Source organism: Tubulanus polymorphus, chromosome 4 (assembly GCF_964204645.1).
Source record: "Tubulanus polymorphus chromosome 4, tnTubPoly1.2, whole genome shotgun sequence".
NCBI lineage: Eukaryota > Metazoa > Nemertea > Palaeonemertea > Tubulaniformes > Tubulanidae > Tubulanus > Tubulanus polymorphus.
This window is the reverse complement of record NC_134028.1, coordinates 8390332-8413082: the sequence shown is the minus strand read 5'-3', so window position 1 is coordinate 8413082 and position 22751 is coordinate 8390332. Positions and strand designations below refer to the sequence as shown.

The window sequence follows — 22751 nt, the reverse complement described above, 5'->3', positions numbered from 1 at the left end:
TGATTCTTTTTGATTATCTTCATTTTCATATAATATACTGTCATCTGCAGGGTTATGTGTCGGTCTGCTAGATGCAACATTCATTGACAGTTGATTATTGCGATTATTATCGAGTGATTGTTTTGGTACTAATAATTTCTTTTTCGCTGATCTATTTTGTTGATTCTTATGTAATTTGGATCTTTCGTGATTCTTTCTCGTAATTTCAGTTGATGATTGGCTCCTATCATAATTTCCTGGTTTTTGTTGATTCGATTTGCAATTACTTTTTAACATTGATTGGTTACTTTTCAGATTTTGATCATTTTTTCTTAAAAATTTTTTTGACAGTGATTTGTCTGGTTGATTGTCCTTATGGTTGGTTTTGGTTTGCTTGACGAAATGCCGGCGGTAATCTACTGACTATATCATTCCCACGAATGATAAGACCTCGTTCTCCATTTTTTGTTCTTTCCTGCAGCTCTTCCCTTAATTTCTGATAGTGTTTTCTTTGGTTCATAGTTCTATCGCTGGATACAGATACCCCTGTAATAGATGGATCTCCATTTCTCCTTAATTCGATAAATCTGTTTATGATCAATTCTTTATCGAGTTCTGTAGCTAGTATTACCCGAAGTGGGCGACATTTATTTTGCTCATACCGTCCTACACGGTTCACTAATTTAGGTTTATGAAGATCTGTTAAACCTAAGCCCTGGGTGATAAATCCATAGAGATTTTGCCACTCTTTTTTACGCCTTAATTTCACCTGTTCCTCGCTTGCTTCCTGTAAGCCATATATCAGTATATTATTTCGTCTGATTTCCGTCTCCCAAATTTCACATCGAACATCTTGGATTTCTTTGTCTATTGCTGATTTTACAGTCTCGTTTACCTCCAAGTTTCCTTGTGTAATCTGCAAGTTTACAGCTCATGTACTCAGACACAAAATGCCATTTAGATACACATTTAGATACACGTCGAGTCGTAAATTACATAACCCCTCGTTTCATGGGATAAACATATTTTCATATTGCCGTCTATGATCCGACTCGATAACTTACATCGAAGTTTGAATCGGAGAGCATGTCATTAGTTAGATAGGAATTTGAAATTCAAACGATGATTTTATGGTAGATTTTACTACGAAGGCCTATAATGAACCATCCACCCGTTGGCGGCATGAACTCCGCCGTTAAATCCCCAATCATAATATTATCTCTGATGACAGCTGTGCGGATCGATAAGTCCCATATACGACGAGTTGAAGCAAATTCATTCAAAAAAGTATAGACTATATCTTTATGTGAATGTAACTGGTGTGGTTCTTAACTGAGGACCAAGGTTCCCATAACCCGAGGATTAAAGTTTGTCCGCAAAAAACCATTGAATATGCGTATAAAATGTATTTTGCAAACAGAGCAACGTCTTTCACGAAGTATAAAGACAATTTAGAAATGCCGTATGATTAACAATGGAGCATGATATCCTCAAACGGTTGGTCCATTCTAGTAGCTCACTTACGATCCTGAAATGTCAACTAATCAAATATCTCATAATGTCGTGCAATATTTGCCTGATACTTCATCAGAATTCGTTTTATTTACTCGATCAAACAAATGCGTATTTACACACAGACTACTTATGTGTACACCCGTAATACCTTCCAAAGTCAATATTTCATTAGTCGACAATTACAGAAATTCATGTTTGCTTGTAATGAAGACACCAGCAATTATAGTGACAACGCCTCGCCCAACTTTTACACATAACAAATGCGTATTGGCTGGTCTGCAAGATTGAATGGGGTCACATCGGATCACGTATTTCTGAAGAGATGGTTGACGATCGCCAATTCAGGGATCTTTCTTAGAAACACATACCCACATTTTTCATTTTTTCAGTAGTTGGGTATGCATGGCACTCAATTCATCAGCTGTGACATACGTCCCGCGGATACGAAATTGATAGTGAACTCGAACATCCCAAAGCCAATTGCACAAAACACGAAATTAATAGCAAAAAATAATTTATTCCGTCGTTTTCATATATATATATATATATATATATATATATATATATATATATATATATATATATATATATATATATATATATATATATATATATATATATATATATATATATATATATATATATATATATATATATATATATATATATATATATATATATATATATATATATATATATATATATATATATATATATATATATATATATATATATATATATATATATATATATATATATATATATATATACCAGAATATCAACAATATGGAACACTATGTACACGCCATATGGGAGAGAGACAGACCTCAGAGTTAAACAACGTATATCTGCTTTTTTTAAATAAAACACTGCAAATCAATAATTTCATCGATCTCATTATTTCATCGATAGCCATTATTTTGTGCGTTCCGAATACGCGATTGAAATGTACGAAATTTGGCATGACATGCGATTAAAAGGAAACAATTTCAGATCGGGAACGATTTTAACAGAAATTCTTTAATCCCGTCTTGGGAAAAAAAAAAATTCTAAAATGCACTACAAACGTGCTAAAATCTCGCGGTCGGAAAAAAGTAATTAAAAGAAAAACGATAAGAATCGTGTTAAACGTTTTGAATTTTTGCTCATCTTCGAATCGATTTAGATTTTCTTAATCACGTACGTATTATGTTGAAAAATGTAAATATCACAGTTTTTTGTCGCCATTTTCTGTAAAACAGCAATAAGTACAATTCAATCAGACTAATGGTTACATCGAATCTGTCCATTTTTCATATTCTCTGACATTTATTTATATCGTTACAATGGATGTGGGTACTTTTCACTCCATACCGTTACATTCCATCAAACTGATTATCTTTTATCCAACAGCCAGATGTTTTTCATTTCGACCCAACACCAAATTTTTTCCACATTTCCATATTGTGCAAAGGGCGGTCAACTGTGACATTTTGCTTCAGTCCGCCACTTGCACCTGACAGCCAATAGCCGCGATCACACGGAGACGATTTGGCCCGAGCCAAATTGGCACTGATCAGGCCCGAGTCAAATTTGGGCCGTGCCTAATTAGAGGGGGCGTTCACACCTAAACCACTCACTCAATACTAAACAATGCTTAAAAACAACGCGAAGTGAGTCACTTCCCAAACCAGTGTCAACAATTCGACCCTGGTGCTTAAATTTGGCTAGGGCCTGGTCCGACGTATTTGTTCGAACCAAACAGGCACGGGCCATTTGGCAACCGTGTGAACAGTTGTTCCGGGCCTAATTTGCTAATGATGAGCTGTGATCTCAACGGTCGCTTGATGGGGATTTGATTTTGAATATATTCTAAAAATGACATTCAACGTAACCACAGCCTGACTGAATGTAAGTACACGCAATATATCACACAATCAAAGCTAAAAAAAATCCGTCTTAAAACATTTTTTTGTATTACGATGATACGGTTATTGATTTTTCGCTGTCCGTTCTTTATCTCGTAGAGATATGTGTACATTTAGAGAGCATTTTGATATGAAATAGTCGAGAGATCATTTTTCAGCACAAACTTTAGATTTGATTTCGTCAACTTGACCTTGAAAACTGATCGAGATATTGATAGCCTAACGGCCACGAAATCAATCGAAGGTCGGAGCTTACATCGAAAAATAAATCAACTCACGTGCTAATCATTATAAGATATTGAAACGTCGAACAGAGGTGGTACGATGAGCGTAGAATCTTAGAAAGTTCTAGTCTAAAATATACTCGATTAAAAATAACTTATACGATGTATAGAGTATTCATTTTCAAGAAATTAAACATATCAAATAAATCAAATTAAATAATTTAAAGAAATTGAATTTTCAATCTAATATCTTGAAACACGAATGAATAGTTTGCTATTCACCAGGCTTGCTACGATGTGTTTTACGCTTAAACTTGCCCTAGTATAGAAGTAAAGTAAGTCCCTTCACTCAAACACGTGAACGCAGATTTTTCGATTCTGCTAAGTTTTAAGATACTCCAGTTTGGCTCGAAAAGTTTGGCAGAGCAAAAAAAAGAAAAGTTTTTTGACAAAATATGGTAAAACTTCTCTAAAATTACTGGGGTCAGTTGTTGAAAAGTTGGCTAGAGTTAACCAGTGGTTAGTTGATGTAGCGACAATTAAAAGTTCCATTGCTACTATGGTATTCATCCGCCGATTATCATTAACAAACTTTTGAGCAACTGGCCTCTGAGTGTCAGTATTTAGGCATTAGGTATACCGACAATGACTTCAACATAGACGCCGAAACAAGAATAAGTTCTAATACTATAAAATTGTATCTACAAATAATACAATACACAATTTACAGTCGAAGACGAATAAATAAATTTCATAGTTTTACGCGCACTAAACTAAAACACGGATTTGTACAATGAAACAACGCGCGTGCGCCACCCACAAAAATACTGAGATTCGAAAATATACGAAACGAAATGTGAATCATCGTGAACCGATAAAAAATCACAGTTTGAAGTAGAGAACTCTATTCCCCTTTGTTGCAACCGCTTTTTAATCGGAGAATAAAAATTCTACTTATAAAACTGTTCATTTTTTGTAACAAATTCGGTTTGTTTCCGAATTATTGGGAAAATCGGTTATTTCATGGTAGATTCATCGATATCGCTTACTGAGGGGCGGAACATCGAACAGATTACGAAGAAAGATTAACAGACGGAAGAAAGTCCATCATTTCACACGTAAGACTCTTAAGCGTACACAACCTTGTCAAACAAGCTAGGAAATGATGATCTTTCTTATGTGATTAAATCGAAATATATTTTGATGTAGTATTCCTTGGTTACATCGATTATATGAAGTTGATGATGTTGTAATCAGTTGTTGTATCTGATAAACGTTTGTAACGCAGGCATCAATCTGCAGGCTGGACCAACCTCCGAAAGATATCCGTCACCTTTCTTCCATTTTTTGGATGAATATGAACAAACAAATGGACTGCAAACTCCTTTCATGAAATGGTGGATGCATAAGGGGTTGGTTCCAGCTTGAGATAGATACCTCAGATCTGACTTCGTTTTCAGATGCTATACATCAAAATTCCCTACTTCACGTAGTTATAGGTTGTCGAAATCTCAAATATTCAATCTCAAAAGTAAATCAAATGCATAATTTCATCCGCACTGACGTCAGTCACAGTTCACCAAAGAGGCTATCACTGTTACGAAGTTAGCTAGTCATTTTTAGCTCAAAAACGTAACCCTTCGTAGAAATTCGTAATAGATAACTATGGACTCAATCCCTTCAGTTAGTCCTAATGTCTAGAGTTATCTGGTTTCACTAGAATAGTCATGAATAGTTTGACGAATCGAGAGGTAGAACATGATAAACAACATCCATAAGTCGCACGGGATCTGTCTTTCAGTTTTAACTTGAATTCAACATATCAGTCGAGTCAATTTCAGTTAAAACCGGCAAGTTTTTACGCACTAGTATTTGGCTGAACCCGAGGTCAAGCTGAAATCTCATGTCGATTGAGTTGACCCAGCGTTAGTTGAACCTTGCCTAGTTGAACCTGTCTGCTAAATCGATGTCACTTCAGATTTCGCTATCAGCGCCTCGAGAAGTCGAAGTTTTGCTTTCACTCGCTGAAATATAGAAAAAAGCACTCGCGCCAATTAAACGTACGCACATCGCGGGCAAAAACTGAAAGCGTTCGAATTTCTAATGGATTCGCTCAAGAGTTAAGACAATTCTCAGGAAGTTTCAAAGGCTACTTAACCCATTAGCACTCAAGCTGCCCGAATCCGCTCTGACACTTTTTTCATCTGCTGCACAAAAACGTTTATAGTTGGAATCGAACCCAATAGCTTATGCTTAACTTGACACTCAAGTTGACACTACAATAACAGGAACTTGTAGACGAAAATAAACTGTGAATGGGCTATTCTGTATCGTGATAAATTTGGATTTTCCCTTGAATTTTCTGAGGAGTAATTGACATAGTGAAATTCCTGAGTGCTAATGGGTTAAATTATAGAACCAAGTAGCCTTTGAGTAGCCTTTTCCGACAAAGCTATTAGAACAATCAAGATCATTGTCCATTCTTCACCACGAAATATATCTCAGATGCTGTACTGACTAGTCGACCAACCCATAGGTAGTCTGCTAAGACTGTAAAGGATGCCATCAAGAGTTCTGCTACCCCTACCGAGATGTCTCAAAGCTCTGATTTTTCCTATGATTTAAACTGTTTAATATTGTCACCCTTGTAATCGAAATGGCCGACTATGTTATTAGCCCCACTGCTAACGAAGACTTGCCAGGGTAATTCATAGTAGCAGCAGTTGGGAATAATGATCATGGCAGCGAACATATTCATCAGGGCCCAGTTTTATAGACTGGTATTATCTTTAACCTGGGGGGTAAACTCAATTGAAAATGAGTTAAAGTTAACACCAATCTATAAAACCAGCCCCCAAATTTTAGTACATTTATAGACTCAAATGTAAAACTGTATAATTTTGCCGATTCAACGCGAACATTATACATATAAACATACCTTATAAGACATGTACTCGGCTTCCATAGGTGTTCGGTCTTCTTTTTGTACTTTATGTCCGGTTTGTTCATAAAATTCGTCTTCGTAATCTTTTAGCACTTTTCGTAAATGACGTTTTTCCGTTCTAGCCCTTGTCTGCTCATCGCACAGTTCGAGACTGCAGTAAATCGAAAAAAAGACAAGCGATTTAACGAACGATGGGCGATTTCAATGAACACAACGAGTATGAACGTTGGAGGGAATTAAAGTAGAATCTGCTTATAATAATTCGGATCATTTGGGACCAACACAATTCATCCGGTTTTTGGGAAATCCGGATTCAAAGTCATTTTCTTGTATATTAATGAACAAATGGACTGCAAATATTGTTCGGATTGGACCAAAATCTGGATTAAGCTGACCCGGATTAAGCAGGTTTGACTGAACATTCTGAAGCATGTCTTTTAGAGTGTCAAGAAACCAGAATATTTGAATTTTCAAAAACTAGAACAAATTCTAGGAAAGAAACTTTCCATCCCACAACCCACTGGAAACGGTTAGAGGGATATTTTAAGCAGTATTGAGGGTTTCTTATTAGTAGGGTAAGAATGAGGGTAAGGTTGAACGTGGAACAAATTGCAACATCAGATGGATCTTGCTAAATTGAAGCTGGCGACTTTTCTACTATTGATTGGAGAGGCCGAGGAGAAGAACCTTCGACGAAGACAATCTTAGACCAACAGAGTTCAATCCCATGAACCCTATATTGATGAGTGCCCCGTTCGGCCGGACTGGGTCAGGAATAGACAAAACCTTCCTTCAGCAAATGGTTCAACGATACTTACGCCGACATTTCATGTAGTTTAAATTCATAAGAACTATGATGTTGTAATTCCAACGATTGACCGGACACCGACCCCTGAGAATGCTGTTGCGTAGGCGACCGATTGCGTAATAATTCGGGGTTGTGCGTTACCATGAATTCCGGAATACTGTCGTTGTCGTAGTCATTGTTCATCGTGCCGGCAGTAGGTACGTGAATCGGCTCCTAAAACAGAAAACAGTTTCATTCGACGTGAACAATGGCTGACTGTTATATATACACCGTAAATCCTGAAAAATTGAAGAGGCCACTTTTTCAACCCTTTCGCTATGCATAACGAGATGGGCTTGTCATAGAATTGACATTTGATGTGCATATGACAGCGCTTATCATCTCACATCATCATAACTCTATGTAAGCCAACCAGTTCTTAGTTAACAACTTAGTTCTGATTATTTTTGAAAGATGGTGAAACTTTCGCCAGTTGGTTCGGGGGGATGGGAGGCTGGTGGCACCAGGTCATTGCTTGTACTATGCAATTAGATTTTCATGGTGCTCGGAATTTTGAAATGCAGTTAATGCAATGGTAATGACTTACTCTTTTAGAAGATGCTAATTCTCCTATCTGTTCATCTGAGACTGACTTGAAATTATCAGAAAACTGAAAAAAAAAGACAATATCCGTTGCCAAGATTCAGGTATACCTTTACGAAAAACATGCCTACGGTTTGCAGGCATTGATGGAGACATTGTTTGTCATATGTCGAAATATGGCCGCAAATTGCAAAGCGCCCTTAAACTTCCGTGAACAATTAGGAAATTGTGCTATCATCTGAAAAGTCCAAGTCTTCCAGTGACTGAGGAAATTGCCTAATGATTCTTAAGGCTGGCTTATGTCGACAAGCAACACGACGCCTACCGACTCCTATCGACGCAACTGAGAGCAACCGCGATCGCAGCCCAGCTTATGTCGACTGCGCTCCGATTCGCAGCAACTGAGGCCGACTATCGGGATACGAGATCCTCGCAGTTACTTCCCTGCTTATGTCGGTTGCGATTACTGGCAACTGCAATGGCTCAAATGGTCACGTGATAAGCATTTTGAGAATGAATTTGAATTATTTTGAATTATTGGGAAATATATTTCTATTAGATAAGCTATTTCTTTAAGACTTTGATCTTTCTGTTTCTGTTTTGAATACAACGTGCTAGCGACATTATATAAAGATGGCCGCTCACACCATAATTCTACCAATTTTGTCTCTAGATCTTCGGTCCAGTCCTCTGAAGGTTTGGTTTACATTTTGAACTACTTGAATTTGACAGTTTATGACTAATTACGAATGACGCTAACTAGCGGTGATAATTTGTACTATGTATATGCGGTGTCCTATTGGCTGGAACCCCTGCGCTCAGTTCCGTCGCGTCACAGATGAGCTTATGCCGGCTGCGATCGAAAGCAACTGTCCACCTACCGTAGGCCGGAGTAGAACATGGGCAACTAGCCGGATACGGCTTGCGACGAGTCGGTAGGCGTCGGGTTACCGTCGCAAGCCGGCTCATGTCGAACCGATAGAGCAGCAACTGATGGCCTCATGAGGCTGCTAGTTGCCGCTAATCGGTGATAAACCCAGTTGCGTTAGCAGGCATCGTGTTGCTTGTCGACATAAGCCAGCCTTTAATTGTTCTCTTGAACTGAAACAAATGCCGCCCTATTTCATCCTAAAATATCGTCCAAGATCCACACAAGAGACCATTTTGATAAACTAGTTTTAACTTAAACTTATTAATTGTCTACACCCAGCCCTGTTATATTGCTGTTTTTGAGGAAGCAATTTGACAAGAAAGTTGTTTTTTTTTCCAAACTTTTTAACCAACAAGTTGTAAACTTACAGCAGACGGATTCGATAAAATACGTTTGATATTGCGATATCTATCGTACAGAGGACGCATCAACTCCTTTTCCGGTCGAGAATTCTGAAATCAAACAATTAGAAAACAGTGAAAAATTTCTATTTAAACGAGTACATGTACCCCGTTGTTTTCAGCTCGGTCCAAAACATCGATTAAAGTACGATGACATCCTCCCCTGGCAGGGATTTGAACCTGATGGCTCGAGACTCGCCACGGCAAGAGACCCAGCCTGAAACCCTGCGAATTATGGCAAAAGAGGATATTCAAGCAGGAATGTAGAGATAAAATGTTACCGGTCGGCCGTGTAAACTTTCAAAATACAGCAACGCTTTCTGTACGGCTAATTTTTCGTCCTGAATCTGTTCATGAGACATCAACTACAAAAGGTACAAAAATGAACTGAAATATACAAGAAATCTGCCGCGCCACGTCAATGAAATAAGAAAACCCCCATGTTTAATTAAATACCATGGCAAAAATTGATATCAGTTAAGTAAAAGAGCATACATTTTGGTCATTTGTGGGACTGACGAAACCAACCCTGATGAGCGGTATGTAGAAACCCACATTCTACATGTATATATTTATTTTAGTACATGCGCAAGTGGATTCAAAATCGAATCATAGTCAACATTAGAACAACTTTGTTCTGAACATTAAATCCGTATTAAATCAAATTCTAAATTATACTGATCCAGATTAACCCTTACTCTACACTGCAGTGCGTTGTGTAAATCGCTGATGGACTTTCCTACTTCGTCACAGTGCGATGTTTCAATATAAATGGTAATAAGTTTTTATTTTTTAATAAAAGATGGCAGCACCTGTCAAACACAGATAATTATTAGTAACTAACAATACACCGCACCACGATGTACAATACACAGCAGAGCAGTGTAGACGCATTATAACGGTATGCCTGTTATTCAACACGCTTGGGTGGAATTTTTTTGATTTTCAAATTTTATCCAGCACTTTAGGGTATCAATAAGTCAGCACTATAGGGGTTAAGAGGGTTTACTAAATCACGGTATATAAAATGCCAGAGCGGTGTAGTGGCCCAGCGGTCATCGGTCACTTTCTCATCAATCCTGGGTTAATGGATTTAAACCTTGATGGTGGCTGAATTTTTTGGTTGAAGGTTCCTCTCTGCAGGTCGAGGGGGAAAGAAAACTTGAACCTCCCGATCCACTTAGCAGGTTGACAGAAGAAGCATCGTAACTAAAAACCGATTAAGCGGTGAATTCACAATATTTTTCTTGTACTAACTTCTAAATCTTCGGGACGCGATCCTTCGACTCGTTTCTCTTTCAGTCGTTTCAAAATTATTTCTAACGTGTGGTGCAAATCGGCCGCGGCAGCCCCAGCACCCTCGTTATCATGACTTCCAGTGCTGCCATCTTTACTGTGCGTGTCGACTAGATATTGCTCTCGTTCGCGTTGCTCTTCTTTCAGATCTGCAAAAAATCAGTAAAGCATATTTTTTCTTTAAAAAGGCGATGAAGAATTCTTAGAATCACAGACAAAATAGAATATTTTCTCTATGGACAATTTCGAAAGTTTAAGGGATTGTGTAATCCATATTTTGAACCTATTCGTAGAAGTTGCTCGAACGATGAATTAGTCAAGTGATTTTTCTAACTTCAGGTAACCCAAAAAGCAGTGTTGTTATCATCAAATTTCCGGCTGTTTGGCAAATTTTTCTGTCTTGCGTTAATCCATGCGTACCGGAACTTCAAATTTAGGCGTAGATATTACATCCCAATAATTCAAACCTGGTGGCATCCGGACTCACCATGGTACAAAACCCTGCCACACTAGCCCGAGTGTGATTTATGCTGCAAGTTTTCTTGTGACAACCACGTGAATGTACCTGCGTACCCAGTTTTGTGTGGCAGGGGTTCGTGCCGTGGCTGAGTGTAGCGATGCTATCAGGTTCGAATCCCTGCCGGATGAGGGATGAGATATAACCATTAAGTAAATAGTTAATTTCAGTTAACTCAAGGTGTGATTAATTCAAAAGCTTGCCGTGCTAAAACGCAAATTCTTCGGGATCTCAAAATTCATTAAAAAAAAAAACCTTACTCAGAACTAATTTAAAGTTTCATGCACACAAACCGACAATAAGAGCCTTTTAAAATTACAACAATTACTAATGACCTTCGTTTTCCAATACCATCAATATGTATAGCTATGAGCCACCAACAATGGATGTACACACAAGAAATAATAAAATATATCATTGATACCAAAAATTCTTGAATAAATGAAACTATAGCATTTATTAATTATGGAAGCAGAATTTTACACTGTGTCCTCCCTCTAAGAAGAGTCGACTCAACAAATGCAGTTAGCCAAAACATTCTTAAATTCTATCAGGAAAACAGATATTATAGGAGCTTCAAGATGAACAACAGGCCAAATATCAAAACCTAATACTAGAGCCATCTATAAATCCGGTGTCCAACACCAGCCAGTGAATCACAAACATAAACCTAGGTCATGTGACTTCGACAACAGCCTATCACAGTACTGATGTGCTTAAATAAATGATTCATAGTCATCGCAAACACCAGTGAGGCCTCTTTTATGAAGCGAGTCATTTTCAGCCAAAAACCTAGCATATCTTACAAAACCCTTGCTTGGCAAATATCTGTAAGATCTATCCGCCAATGACCGACAGGAACGGTTGAATAGTCAGGGATGAGTTTCGCAGACAAGACTGCTCTCGGCCTATTTTACTTTCGACCAATCTTAAAATTCAAGACTATCTTTGGCTCATGTCATGACTGGGCAAAGAACTTTGGAACCAGTTACTTAGATGGTGGCAGCTTAAAAAGCATATACCGCTCTTAGGTAACTGAAGATATATTCATTTGTTGAGTCGATCTTTAAGGCGAAATGAAGCACATTTACCTTCGAAATCTGCATATTCTGCACGCAAACAAATACATATAAAATACAATTGGTTAGAACAAAATAATTTGAAACATATTATGATTTTATGATAGTTAATGACAATGGATGAATATCAACCAGGTACACGTTTAATCTACAATAGACTCAGCTCGCCTCAGATCACAAGGGAGCAATAATAGTCCGCCTAGGCAAGCCAATTCCAGCACAGATGGAGTGATGACAGTGTGTCTCAATAATTCAGGGTGAAGTCTAGACTTCCTAAATAGTCAGTCAAATGGAAATCAACGTGCTCCCTGAGAAAATTTTTTCTTCATATACGGGGGTAAGTGGGTTTATATGCGAGTTAATTCCACATTTAGACACATTTAGGTGAATATAAGATATCTTAAATGAATTTCTACAATTCGGAGAGGCCGTTTCGAGAGATTGATTGAAAAGAATATAAGATCTATTTGCCTGACAAATGCCGCAGCCATGTCCCTCAAATAAGCCTAACCATATCAATTAAACTATCAAAATATTGATGAAGTCATACAATTCTCAGGAATTTAAATGTAATTGGCCTTTGTGGTAAATGACATAAAATGAGTGATTGATGGAGAATGAGAAATAAACCCATCTTATTCATAAAATCAACACACAAATCGACAGGAGTCATAAGATAACAGAATGAAAACTGAATCCGAATTTTACATTCATGCCGTTCAACTTACGTTTGAGTTCTTTCCGCGTTTTCGCCAGTTCGATCATACATTTGCGTATTTCAGGACGCGAAGCCTTGTCCGTTTGGCACGGCTGCAAAAAATGATTTCCAATTGAGATACATCTGCAGTTTTAACTATGTCATAAACAGCCACCACATTCACTACAAACTGTTTTTCAACAACAAGAGAAAAAACTTATTTGACAGAAACGTTTAGTCAAAACCATGAGACATAAAGTAGGACTTATCTTAGCAGCACTCTCATAAAGAACAATGTAAATAGCTACATCACATAGGACACTAAATATCTAAACTTGGCCTTAAAAGCCTTTCGTTGATGGTCAATAATATATGATATATGATATGTTATGATATGATATAAATACGTAGGCAATTTGCAGTACTATTTACTGATGTACTGAACAAAATTGTGGAAATTGGCAACCAGTTATTGAATTGGCGTAGTCACTGCCTAGCGTATGATATGCATATAATGAATACTGATGGTATGAGTCATCCTTGCATAACAGTGCAAATGGATAATCTGTTACCCGCTAGGTCAAACGTTACCATATAGATGGCGTCTTTACTAGAGACCCCAATCCTAGGATTCTACAGTAGGGTAATGGAGGTAAAAGATAGTTCTTAAGTTACTTACTCTGTATCCAAACTCTTCCTCATACGTGTCTTCGAACTGTTTTATTTTACGTTTCAAACCTAAAAGATCGAGTCAAAATTTTTTGTCAGTATTTTCAAAGCGAAAAATTACACTTAGTATAATGCAGATGAATGCCTGTCTTCGTGTAACCTTGTATTTTCTTGGTTAATAGTTTGATAGTCATCGAGTTGTCCTCTTCAGGTTTAGTATTACTGGAAAATAAAAAGGCGTTAATGAATGAATGTCCATACAACAAACATTGAACAGAATTTCATCTGATGATCAATTAACTCTAACTCCGTAAAGGTTTCAATTGTTTCTAGAGGTCATCTTCCAGGGTTTCAATCGATGATGGCACAAAATTCACGATTTTCACTCGCAAATATTCCGCCTTCTTCAAAGCTGTTTAAATGAAGATTCTAGTGCCGTCTATACGGAGTTCAGGCAAACAAACTAACAGCGAGGGTGTATGATTATGTCTGAAATGCTCGGGTGATGGGTGTTCACATGAAGGGTTTAACAGTTGCCTGAATTCACTTTAGATCAGTCAAAGCTATTAGATCGCTTTAACTCCCTCTAATCTAATTCAACCCCACGACTCCCCAGGTTAAAGATGGATCGACTGGTACTGAAGTTTCGCTGCGTTAAAGAAATTCACCTCGGAAACTAAAACCCGTGAAACTGGATTGAGAAAGTATGAAAGATATACGTACCTGCGCATGAAATTCGTTTGAGATGTAGATGATGGCTGTTGAATATCAGTATGCGAACTGTAACAAATAATGACGAAATCAACTTTAAAAGGCACAGAAGACCATTTTTCTTAAAATATTCTAGTATATAACAATAAGAATATCTGGCTACGCATTAAAAAGCGTGCCACAAGAAACTGGCTTTTTAAGGGTTTACTCCTCAGGCAGAAAAATCTACTGATAGGCCATCTGACAAAAAAATGCGAGGCCAGTTGCTCAAAAATTGGTTAAAGATAATCGGCGCATAATACCATAGGAACAATGAACTTGTTGCTATGTCGACTATCCACTGGTCAACTCTCACCAACTTTAGAGCAACTAGTCCCGGCTTTATTAGTCAATCAGGTTTAAATCTGGAGACACGTTAGGTTTTTTCTTATGCTAATGCCTAAGCATACTGTTGACGATGTGATCAAGTGACCAATGGCATAAGCTAACTAGACGCGAGCTAAAAATGATAGAATTGGTGAACATGAACTTTTTTGAATTTTACCTGGTTTTCTTGCCTTTGATTTGTTTGGGAGACATTGTTTGTTCTTCATTATTTTTTTGATCACAGCATTTCTGATTTGTCGTTTCTATTGATGGACCACCTTCGGCTAAAATGGGTTCTAGTAAGAAAGTAGAAAATAATCGGGTTCTTAAAAAGAGGCATACTTATACATTACTCCAGTCAGGTGGATAAATGATTATCCAAAGCTTAGCTCGGGGGTCGACTTATGACCAGATCTGATTGCCGGACCACTGATTGCCGATTCATTTGTCTCATGATCTTAAGAGCACTTAGGTCAACTACGACTCAATCATCACCGAGTCTGAAAGTCATGTGATGCAAAACTCATTGCTGATTGGCTACGACGATCTGGTCGGGTCGTAGAAAATTGAACTTTTTCTATCCTTGCGCGAACTAATGTCGAAAAAGGTTGTAAGTTAACCTGAGCTTAGCTTTAAACCATCCCACGTATTTGTTACAGTTTACCGCCGGGAATCTCCATAGTGATTTCAATATTACTATGCAGTGTCAGTCAAAGCATACTCGGGCCGAGAATTCAAAGCGTTTTAACCCTAGAGCGCTTATCGTAGCTACAGTAGCAAATCAGCTACAACAATAATGAAAACCAATTCGGATAGATGGCGTATGGGTGTTACAAATATGATACAATGATGAATACAAGTATTGATCGAAATCTTATCTCGGAGGGGTAGCCCCTTGAGGAGATCAAACACAAGGCCTAGCTCAGGGCGGGCACAGTGACTTATTACAAATATAAAGAAGTCTGCAACAGTGCTGTTTAACAACTGTTTAATGAATTTGGATGAATTTAGGGGTCTATTAAGCAGTGAGATAATTAATGGGAACACATTTGTAAGGCCCTAAACCCCAGGGCCCGGTCTTATAGACTGGTATTATCTTTAATCCAGGGGGTTAACTCAATTGAAAATGAATTAAGCTAGCCCCCCGGGTCAAAGTTAATACCAGTCTATAAAACCGGCCCCAGGGACCTGGGTATTTTGTATCTTATCTGCTTCTTCCGGCAATATAGGTCAACTCCATACGCTTTCACAATAAAGAACAATTTTTCAAAATTTGTTCATTCTTGTTTACGTTTTAGGACTTAATCCTAAGGGTCAGTATTTTTTGCCACCTGCTCCTAGTAGCTCATAGCGCGCTTGAGTTAAAAAGTGATGAAAAAAATGAAACTTACCATTGCTATCGATTTGTTCGTGTAACGTCGATAGATCTAGAGGTGGAACGAGTGGTTTACTACTAGCACCATCTATTGTCGTTCGCGTATTCTCACTCGCCGATTCGTGTATATCCAGGTTATTCAAACTACCGCATTTGAATCCATTCGCCATTGAGTCTGGGTGATCCAATCCGCCGTTTTGCCGTTGCGGGTCGTTCTGAAGCTTCGTCGAGTTTCGCGGCGGATATGTTTTGAAACGATCGTCCGCGGCGTCCGCTTCTTCCGCGTTATCGCCGGATTTTATCCATCCTTGTTTCCGCGGCGAAGTCACCCCACCCCTCGTCGGAGTGCGACGATTCTTAGGGCCGGCCGTTCGCTTAAACTGAAATGAATGAACGAGGAAAATTATCCGCTTGATCAATACGTATATTGTTAAACTATATCCGGTTCAAGAAATTGCTGCATCTTTCTCCATTCGACTTGTATTAATCAACCTTTCAGTGCTAACTAATTAATACCAGAAAGTAATGGAGATAATTTCATAAGTTGTGTGTAGTGCGTCTATACCACATCTACAGCGCGGTGCGGTGTATCATTAGTTACTAATATTTCACTAGGTTTGACATGTGCTGCTATCTTTCAATAGAGATAGATAGAGATGAATACTACTAATGAGATCAATACACGGTTACGCGGTGTACCAGCAGAGTCCATCACTGATTTATACACCGCACTGCGGTGTAGACGCACTGAAAGCGTTAACATATCCCGGTAACGCCGTAAACCTATGCAATCTAAAGCAGTTAAACGTACCCCAGTAAGAGCGTCTTGCGTTCTCTGTATGCTACCGAATCCGGAATCATCGCTTTCAATCATTTGCGCTGGTATTTCCGTATTTTCTGCGTCGTCAGTTTCCCTGCAAATGAAGGCATCGTATTCTATCGCGCTGTTCTAGAAAATAACGTTTTCAAAAATCTGAAATTCTCCTGACGTACCTCGAAGGGCTTTTCGGTCGTTTGATGACTGGTTTGCGTTTAGGACTTCGAGGTTTCGGAGTCGGGGGTGGCGATTGGTCGGCCTCTTCGTCCTCGGTTTTCCCGTCCACAAAATCGGATCCTATTTTTGTAGCAGGAGTTTCGCTGTCTTCGGAATCGTACCTTAAACGAATAAACCGAATGCCAATTAACATCAAAGGATTTCAGGCACTTTTTCACGATACCTTTTTGGAGCAAGAACTTAATTTTTTCAGTAAGGACTTAGGGTTTTACATACGCGTACTACATAAGATCATTGTCATTAAGAACCTAGAACCCAGTTCCATGGCAGCGGGTTACTCACTGGGTCTGCTTTCACAAGGATGTTTAACTCTTCATTCCAACATTCAACACATTCACTGCAAACTACGAGATATCTCGAGGTCTCGGTTCTGCCATCATTGCCACTTACGAGTTATCTCGTAGCTAATCCTTCTTGTTCACTTTTGGATATTTGCACTATGGCACACAGGAATAACAGTTTCTGATTGGAAATGTTTGAACGCCTGTGGAACTGGGTTCAGATAAACCACTAATAAGAGGTTGTGATCGAATGAAAAAAGACACCGGCAACCGGGTAACCAGGACCATTCTCCTGAGCTCAAGTATACCATATGAACCAATGCGGTAAATAAATAGTTGAAACAGCAGTAGGAGATACATAGATAGAAGAGTTACAATAGAATACAACTAATCATAATGAAGTACTATATAATGTTTATAAATACTCCAATGGAACCTCATCATAACGAAGTCGGGTGTAACGATTAATCTGCCACGACAAACTAAAAATTGTGTCCCAACTGAGAAATACGCATACTGGATTCAAAGAACAATTGGTTATAACAAACTGATTTCCTAGAGTTAGACGAGAAGATACACAATATCCGTGTATGATGATGACGAGAGAAATCCCACAATAACAAAGCCAAGATTGAAAAATTCTATATCAGAATGATTATATTTGAGGAGCGACTGTGTAGTAAATTACTCATGTATAGAAATCTGTCCGGTCCACTTATATTTCCAGTCCCCTTATATTTGATGCCTGATGATGGCTAACAGTTGTTAGCCGAAACGTCGCTCCTCAAATATAATCATTCTGATATAGAATTTTTCAATCTTGGCTTCGTTATTGTGGGATGTCTCTCGTGATTTCCTAGAGATTTTCTTCGTTGTATTGAAGTTCCATTGTACTAGTAACCATAGCTGACCGCGTGGACCACCATCCCACGACCAAAAAGCATGATTACAGTTCTTTTGGATTGATATTCGATTTACTTTGCGAGTTGGGTTCAATTTCAATCGGAGCGTAAAAGAAATTGAAGCAGGGAAAACTGAGCAACTACTTAGTAAAAGCAAGTGGATCTTTAAAATCAGTGACTTTAATTGATAACTTGTTTGCCACATAACTGAGAAGTGGTGGGTTACAAACCGGATGATCCCACGCTATTCGGCGAGTACAAGGCTCTGATTAAAGAGGTTTCCCCAGTCTCGGAAAAAGAAATCGTTGGTCGCCACAAAAGCATTCGTAGACTTACCCGGTAGGATATGGTTATAGTAACTAAAGCTATGAATATTATACATATAATGATATGGTACAACTCGCTTCATTCGGATCGGTTTTATTCCGATTTTCATTTATTTCCGACTAAAATTCCGGTCCCCTCTATAGGTTATTTCTATTCAAACGAGAGTGCATAATTCGGGTTTCCTTTAACCCAATAGACCGCAGAACGTCCGTCGACGTTCGGCTTGTATCTCCGCAGAATGTCCGCCATCGTCCACTGTACTATAGCGCCACCTATAGTTTGAGGGGATCAACTTTTGACCTTTGATTGACCAAATCTATACAGCAATAGAAAGCCTGTGTGATTATCTTAAAAATAACCAATGGTTGTAATGCATCATTTTCAGTAGTTTTCATACTGCATCTCTTCTTAATCTTTATATGCGAATTCAATTGGCTAATTAAGCGTTTGTTATTCAGGAACATTGATGTCCCGGAGTTAATTCGAACAAAGTTTTCCAGTCCCAGGTGATCCGAATTAAGCGAGTTCTACACTGTATATAGATCGTATACGCGATATTTATCGTAATAGACTCACAAATCATCAGTTTGATGAAATCGATTGTGTTCGGGAACTGATAATCTATTTACACCTTTGTATCTGAAACAATAATCGTTCATGCAGTGCATTCCAAATGAAACTCATTCAAACATCGACACATATAAAACGCAATCGGAGAAATTTAACATTGGATCAGTGTACCGCATCTGTATAGGTACCTTTTGGAATTTTAGACAAGTGACGTTGACAATGACAGCGTCGCAATCTACATTGTAAAGATCAACCTTGTGCATTGTCCACTATCCAGTATAAAAAGTGTGCGTAGCCATATGACATGCAAACAAATGACTGCTTTAAGCTAGCAATAATCTGGTCGCAATATTTTAGATTGGTCGTCAAAATAAATTCAGCCTAGTCTTACACTACGCGTGACCTGCCTCTGAACCTCATAACCTAAAGGATTCCGGTTTACCAAGATTCTCAGGATATATACGAGGTTAAAATCTTGCAATTTTTTAGGCGAAGTAAACGTTTCGTGTCTCATCGTTTTAAACGAGTTTTCAGAAAAATTATTCGCTGAAAAGTAGGGACAGCTTTAGCAGTAAGAGGTGGACGCGAATTAAACTGAATTAAGGGGGTGATTTAACTGTATCAAAGGAATCGAATTTAGTTTATGAATCTATATTGTGGCGACTGCCCTACGTCAATTTGCATTAACCCGGCAATATCTGAATTTAAGTCATGCATCACATCGACCTCGTACCCGGAAAAACAATCAGCTTTTGTTCACACAACATTCTATTTGATTCGATTTACACATGCTGCCGGGACCAAGCTCTCCAGTTACGAGTTTATCACTTCAGAGTTCAAATTTACTACATGTTTTAGCGCTGCCAATGACGAGATAACTCATTGTAGTAGGTGTACCCCATTTTGCCAAGATGAGTTATCGTGTTATCGATACAACGTTAATTTATAGCTTCCCAACAGATCTGGCTGTGACTAGAATCAGCCGACTTCAAGTCATATGGCAGTACAAAATATAATCTCCCAATTTTGTTTCCATAGATAAGTGACTGTCTAATACTATTTGAAGTAAATATCCATAACGTCAAATGCTCATTTAGTTTTTTCTTTAAATAGCAAATTTTTACTTCAAAATTGCCAATGATTTGCAATATGCAGCAAATTTGTCGAATCAAATTTAACTCATAACTGGGGAACTAGATCGCGAATAATAATAAATTTGCAAGATAATCAAAATATGAGATCAAATGATATAAGATCGTGTAATTTGCTAGGATCCAATAATAACCGTATAAATTTTTTATGATAAGTGTATATAGAAAGTTCAGAATTTTGAGCGAATCAGGAATCATTTTCTGAAGCCGCGTCAAAATGCTGCAAAAAAATTCGAAACAATCGATACCTGTACAGCTCACGACAGATTGTTTTTATCTTTTTCCTCCTAATTCGTACAGAAAAACCAACATTGAATTTAGTCAACAAAACGGTTCATGGTCTGTAAGCTTAAAATTTCTAGTTTAAATGCACTGGGTTAAGTGGGGAAAAAAAAACCAAGAATTTGGCTGAAAATATAATTTTCCGAATTCATTTTCAGAAACCTGGGGCCAGTTGCTCAAAGGAGCGACAATTGAAAGTTCATTATTACTATGGTATTTATCCGCTGGTTATCTTTAACCAACCTTTGAGCAAATGGCCCCTGTAATCTATTTGTGAATAGACAATTCACAATTTTCAATGAAAAAGTTCATATAGTCTTCTGAATTTCCAAGTTATAGCTTAGGAAAGAACATCAGATAGGCCTATAACAAACTCTATCACTGAAAATGGTGGTGGGGTATATGGAAAGTAACGTATTTTGGTATCGTCAATTCTTTCGAGAATGCTCTTCAAAAATTATCAAGCTCGAAAATTAAAATGCTACGAAATACTCTATTTCAAAGCGCACATTTAAAGACGAAGTTTTCGAAACATGCAATGCAACGGATAGATCAGATGAAATCGCGGACTCGACCGGACCTACCTCCTTTCAGCTTTGTCGCGTTTTTTCTTCCGTGGAGCCGGAACTGGAGTTGATGAAACTAAACGAAAATCAAAAATCGGGAATGAATAAAAAATATTCCACTAATTCGAGAGGATTATAAGATTACTGTATTCCAATTTCCAATCGTTTTCCAAATTCTACAGCCCTGGACCCAGTCCCACAGTTCTGATTTAGATTTAACTATATTGAGTTAAAATCAGTTCAGTTTCATTCAATTAACTCTGGAGCCAATTTTCAACTCACAGCGGAGATGGATCCGAAGGCCAAATTCATACGTAAACTTGCTAATAAATAAATCATATGCCTTCATGAATTTGGCTGGCCCCTCGGATCCAGTTCCAGTTTCGAGTGAAATTGTATGATTTTGAGTTGGAATTTCCAGTTGTTTAAATCAATAATCGTGAACTGTAAGTCCAGAACTATGTTAATGTATAACTGAATCCAGGGGCTAGTTGCTCAAAATTGTTAACCGATCCATAGACGTCCTTGGGACGATTAAAATCGCAGTGTTTATCCACCAATTGCCTTGACCGACTTTTGAGCGGCTGGCCCCAGGTCGTGAACTACCGCTGCATAATTACAGTGGAACCTCGTTATAACGAACTCGGATACAACGATTCATCAGATACCCCCGTATTACAAATACATAATTTCGTCCAAAGTACGAAATTCTAATTAATTTCATACCGGTTATAACGAACAGATATTCTGGTCCCGCGAAGTTCGCCGTAACGAGGTTTCCACCGTTTTGTCGAAGAAAATAAGACTACGCTATAAAATCCAACTTCGCATTTACACAAAGAGAAACAAATGCCTGCACAATAGAAGCAACGCTATACCGGAATATATCGATATGCAGATTGCAGAATGCATATTCCAACATATTGCACGCGTTGAATAACAGATTGTAAAATATATATATATATATATATACAGACTTACGATCGTCAGAGCTGGATACATTCGATAAATCGTCACCGAACATGTGTTGACTAATCACTGCGCTGATCGTTTTTTCGACGAGACTGAAATAAAGGAAGGAAAAAAAAAATCGTCGAATAATTCCTGTGATAATGCGGATGTAACAGTTGGAGGGAGGGTTGAAAAAATCTGACGCGCTTGAAAATTCGATCAATTCAAAATGTCATCGAACCACCTGATATTTCAGAAATTCTCAGCGCAGAACTCTAATTCACTTTTTAACATATGCGGATTACGGCATTTATTTAGCCTAGATACCCGGCTACCGGGCCCAGTTTCGAGATAGGGGGAGGTAAGGGTTAACTTTTAATTCAAATTAGGTAACAATGCAAGTTAAAAATGGCAATGCTTAATTCGGGTTAGTTAATCTGATAAAAAAATCAATTTCACAAAAGCAAATGCGGAATTAGCTTCCTGTAATGCATTATTCCTTTAACATGTACAAATTTTCAAATTCATAAAATGCCCCGGCATTGAGTGTCTTAATGTGATGAGAATTTTTGGTGGTATGGTGAAATTTAATTTGATTGTTTCATTTTCTTTGAATTATTTCTCCAATGAGATTTTAAATATATTCTAAAAATTCATAGGCCTAGG

The 22751-nt window shown here is 38.0% G+C and overlaps 1 protein-coding gene across 6 annotated transcripts in view; it reads right to left on the bottom strand.

The window, feature by feature from the left end:
• Positions 1-2269: 2269 nt before the first annotated feature.
• Positions 2270-22751, bottom strand: part of LOC141903259 (protein FAM13A-like) — a 36224-nt gene continuing 15742 nt past the window's right edge. For 3 of the 6 annotated variants that reach the window (XM_074791354.1, XM_074791349.1, XM_074791350.1), the window contains 19 exons: positions 22116-22198; positions 21153-21210; positions 19142-19204; positions 16995-17156; positions 16813-16915; positions 16018-16381; positions 14805-14922; positions 14273-14329; positions 13710-13771; positions 13560-13618; positions 12912-12993; positions 12196-12213; positions 10549-10736; positions 9573-9656; positions 9259-9342; positions 7964-8026; positions 7388-7590; positions 6564-6720; positions 2270-5649 (listed from right to left, as the gene is read on the bottom strand). In XM_074791354.1, the coding sequence (XP_074647455.1) occupies positions 5584-5649; positions 6564-6720; positions 7388-7590; positions 7964-8026; positions 9259-9342; positions 9573-9656; positions 10549-10736; positions 12196-12213; positions 12912-12993; positions 13560-13618; positions 13710-13771; positions 14273-14329; positions 14805-14922; positions 16018-16381; positions 16813-16915; positions 16995-17156; positions 19142-19204; positions 21153-21210; positions 22116-22198 (2074 nt within the window). In that variant the 3' untranslated portion in view covers positions 2270-5583. Of the gene's footprint in view, positions 5650-6563; positions 6721-7387; positions 7591-7963; positions 8027-9258; positions 9343-9572; positions 9657-10548; positions 10737-12195; positions 12214-12911; positions 12994-13559; positions 13619-13709; positions 13772-14272; positions 14330-14804; positions 14923-16017; positions 16382-16812; positions 16916-16994; positions 17157-19141; positions 19205-20534; positions 20574-21152; positions 21211-22115; positions 22199-22751 lie in introns of all 6 variants that reach the window. The other 3 variants (XM_074791352.1, XM_074791351.1, XM_074791353.1) reach the window with 3 other exon arrangements.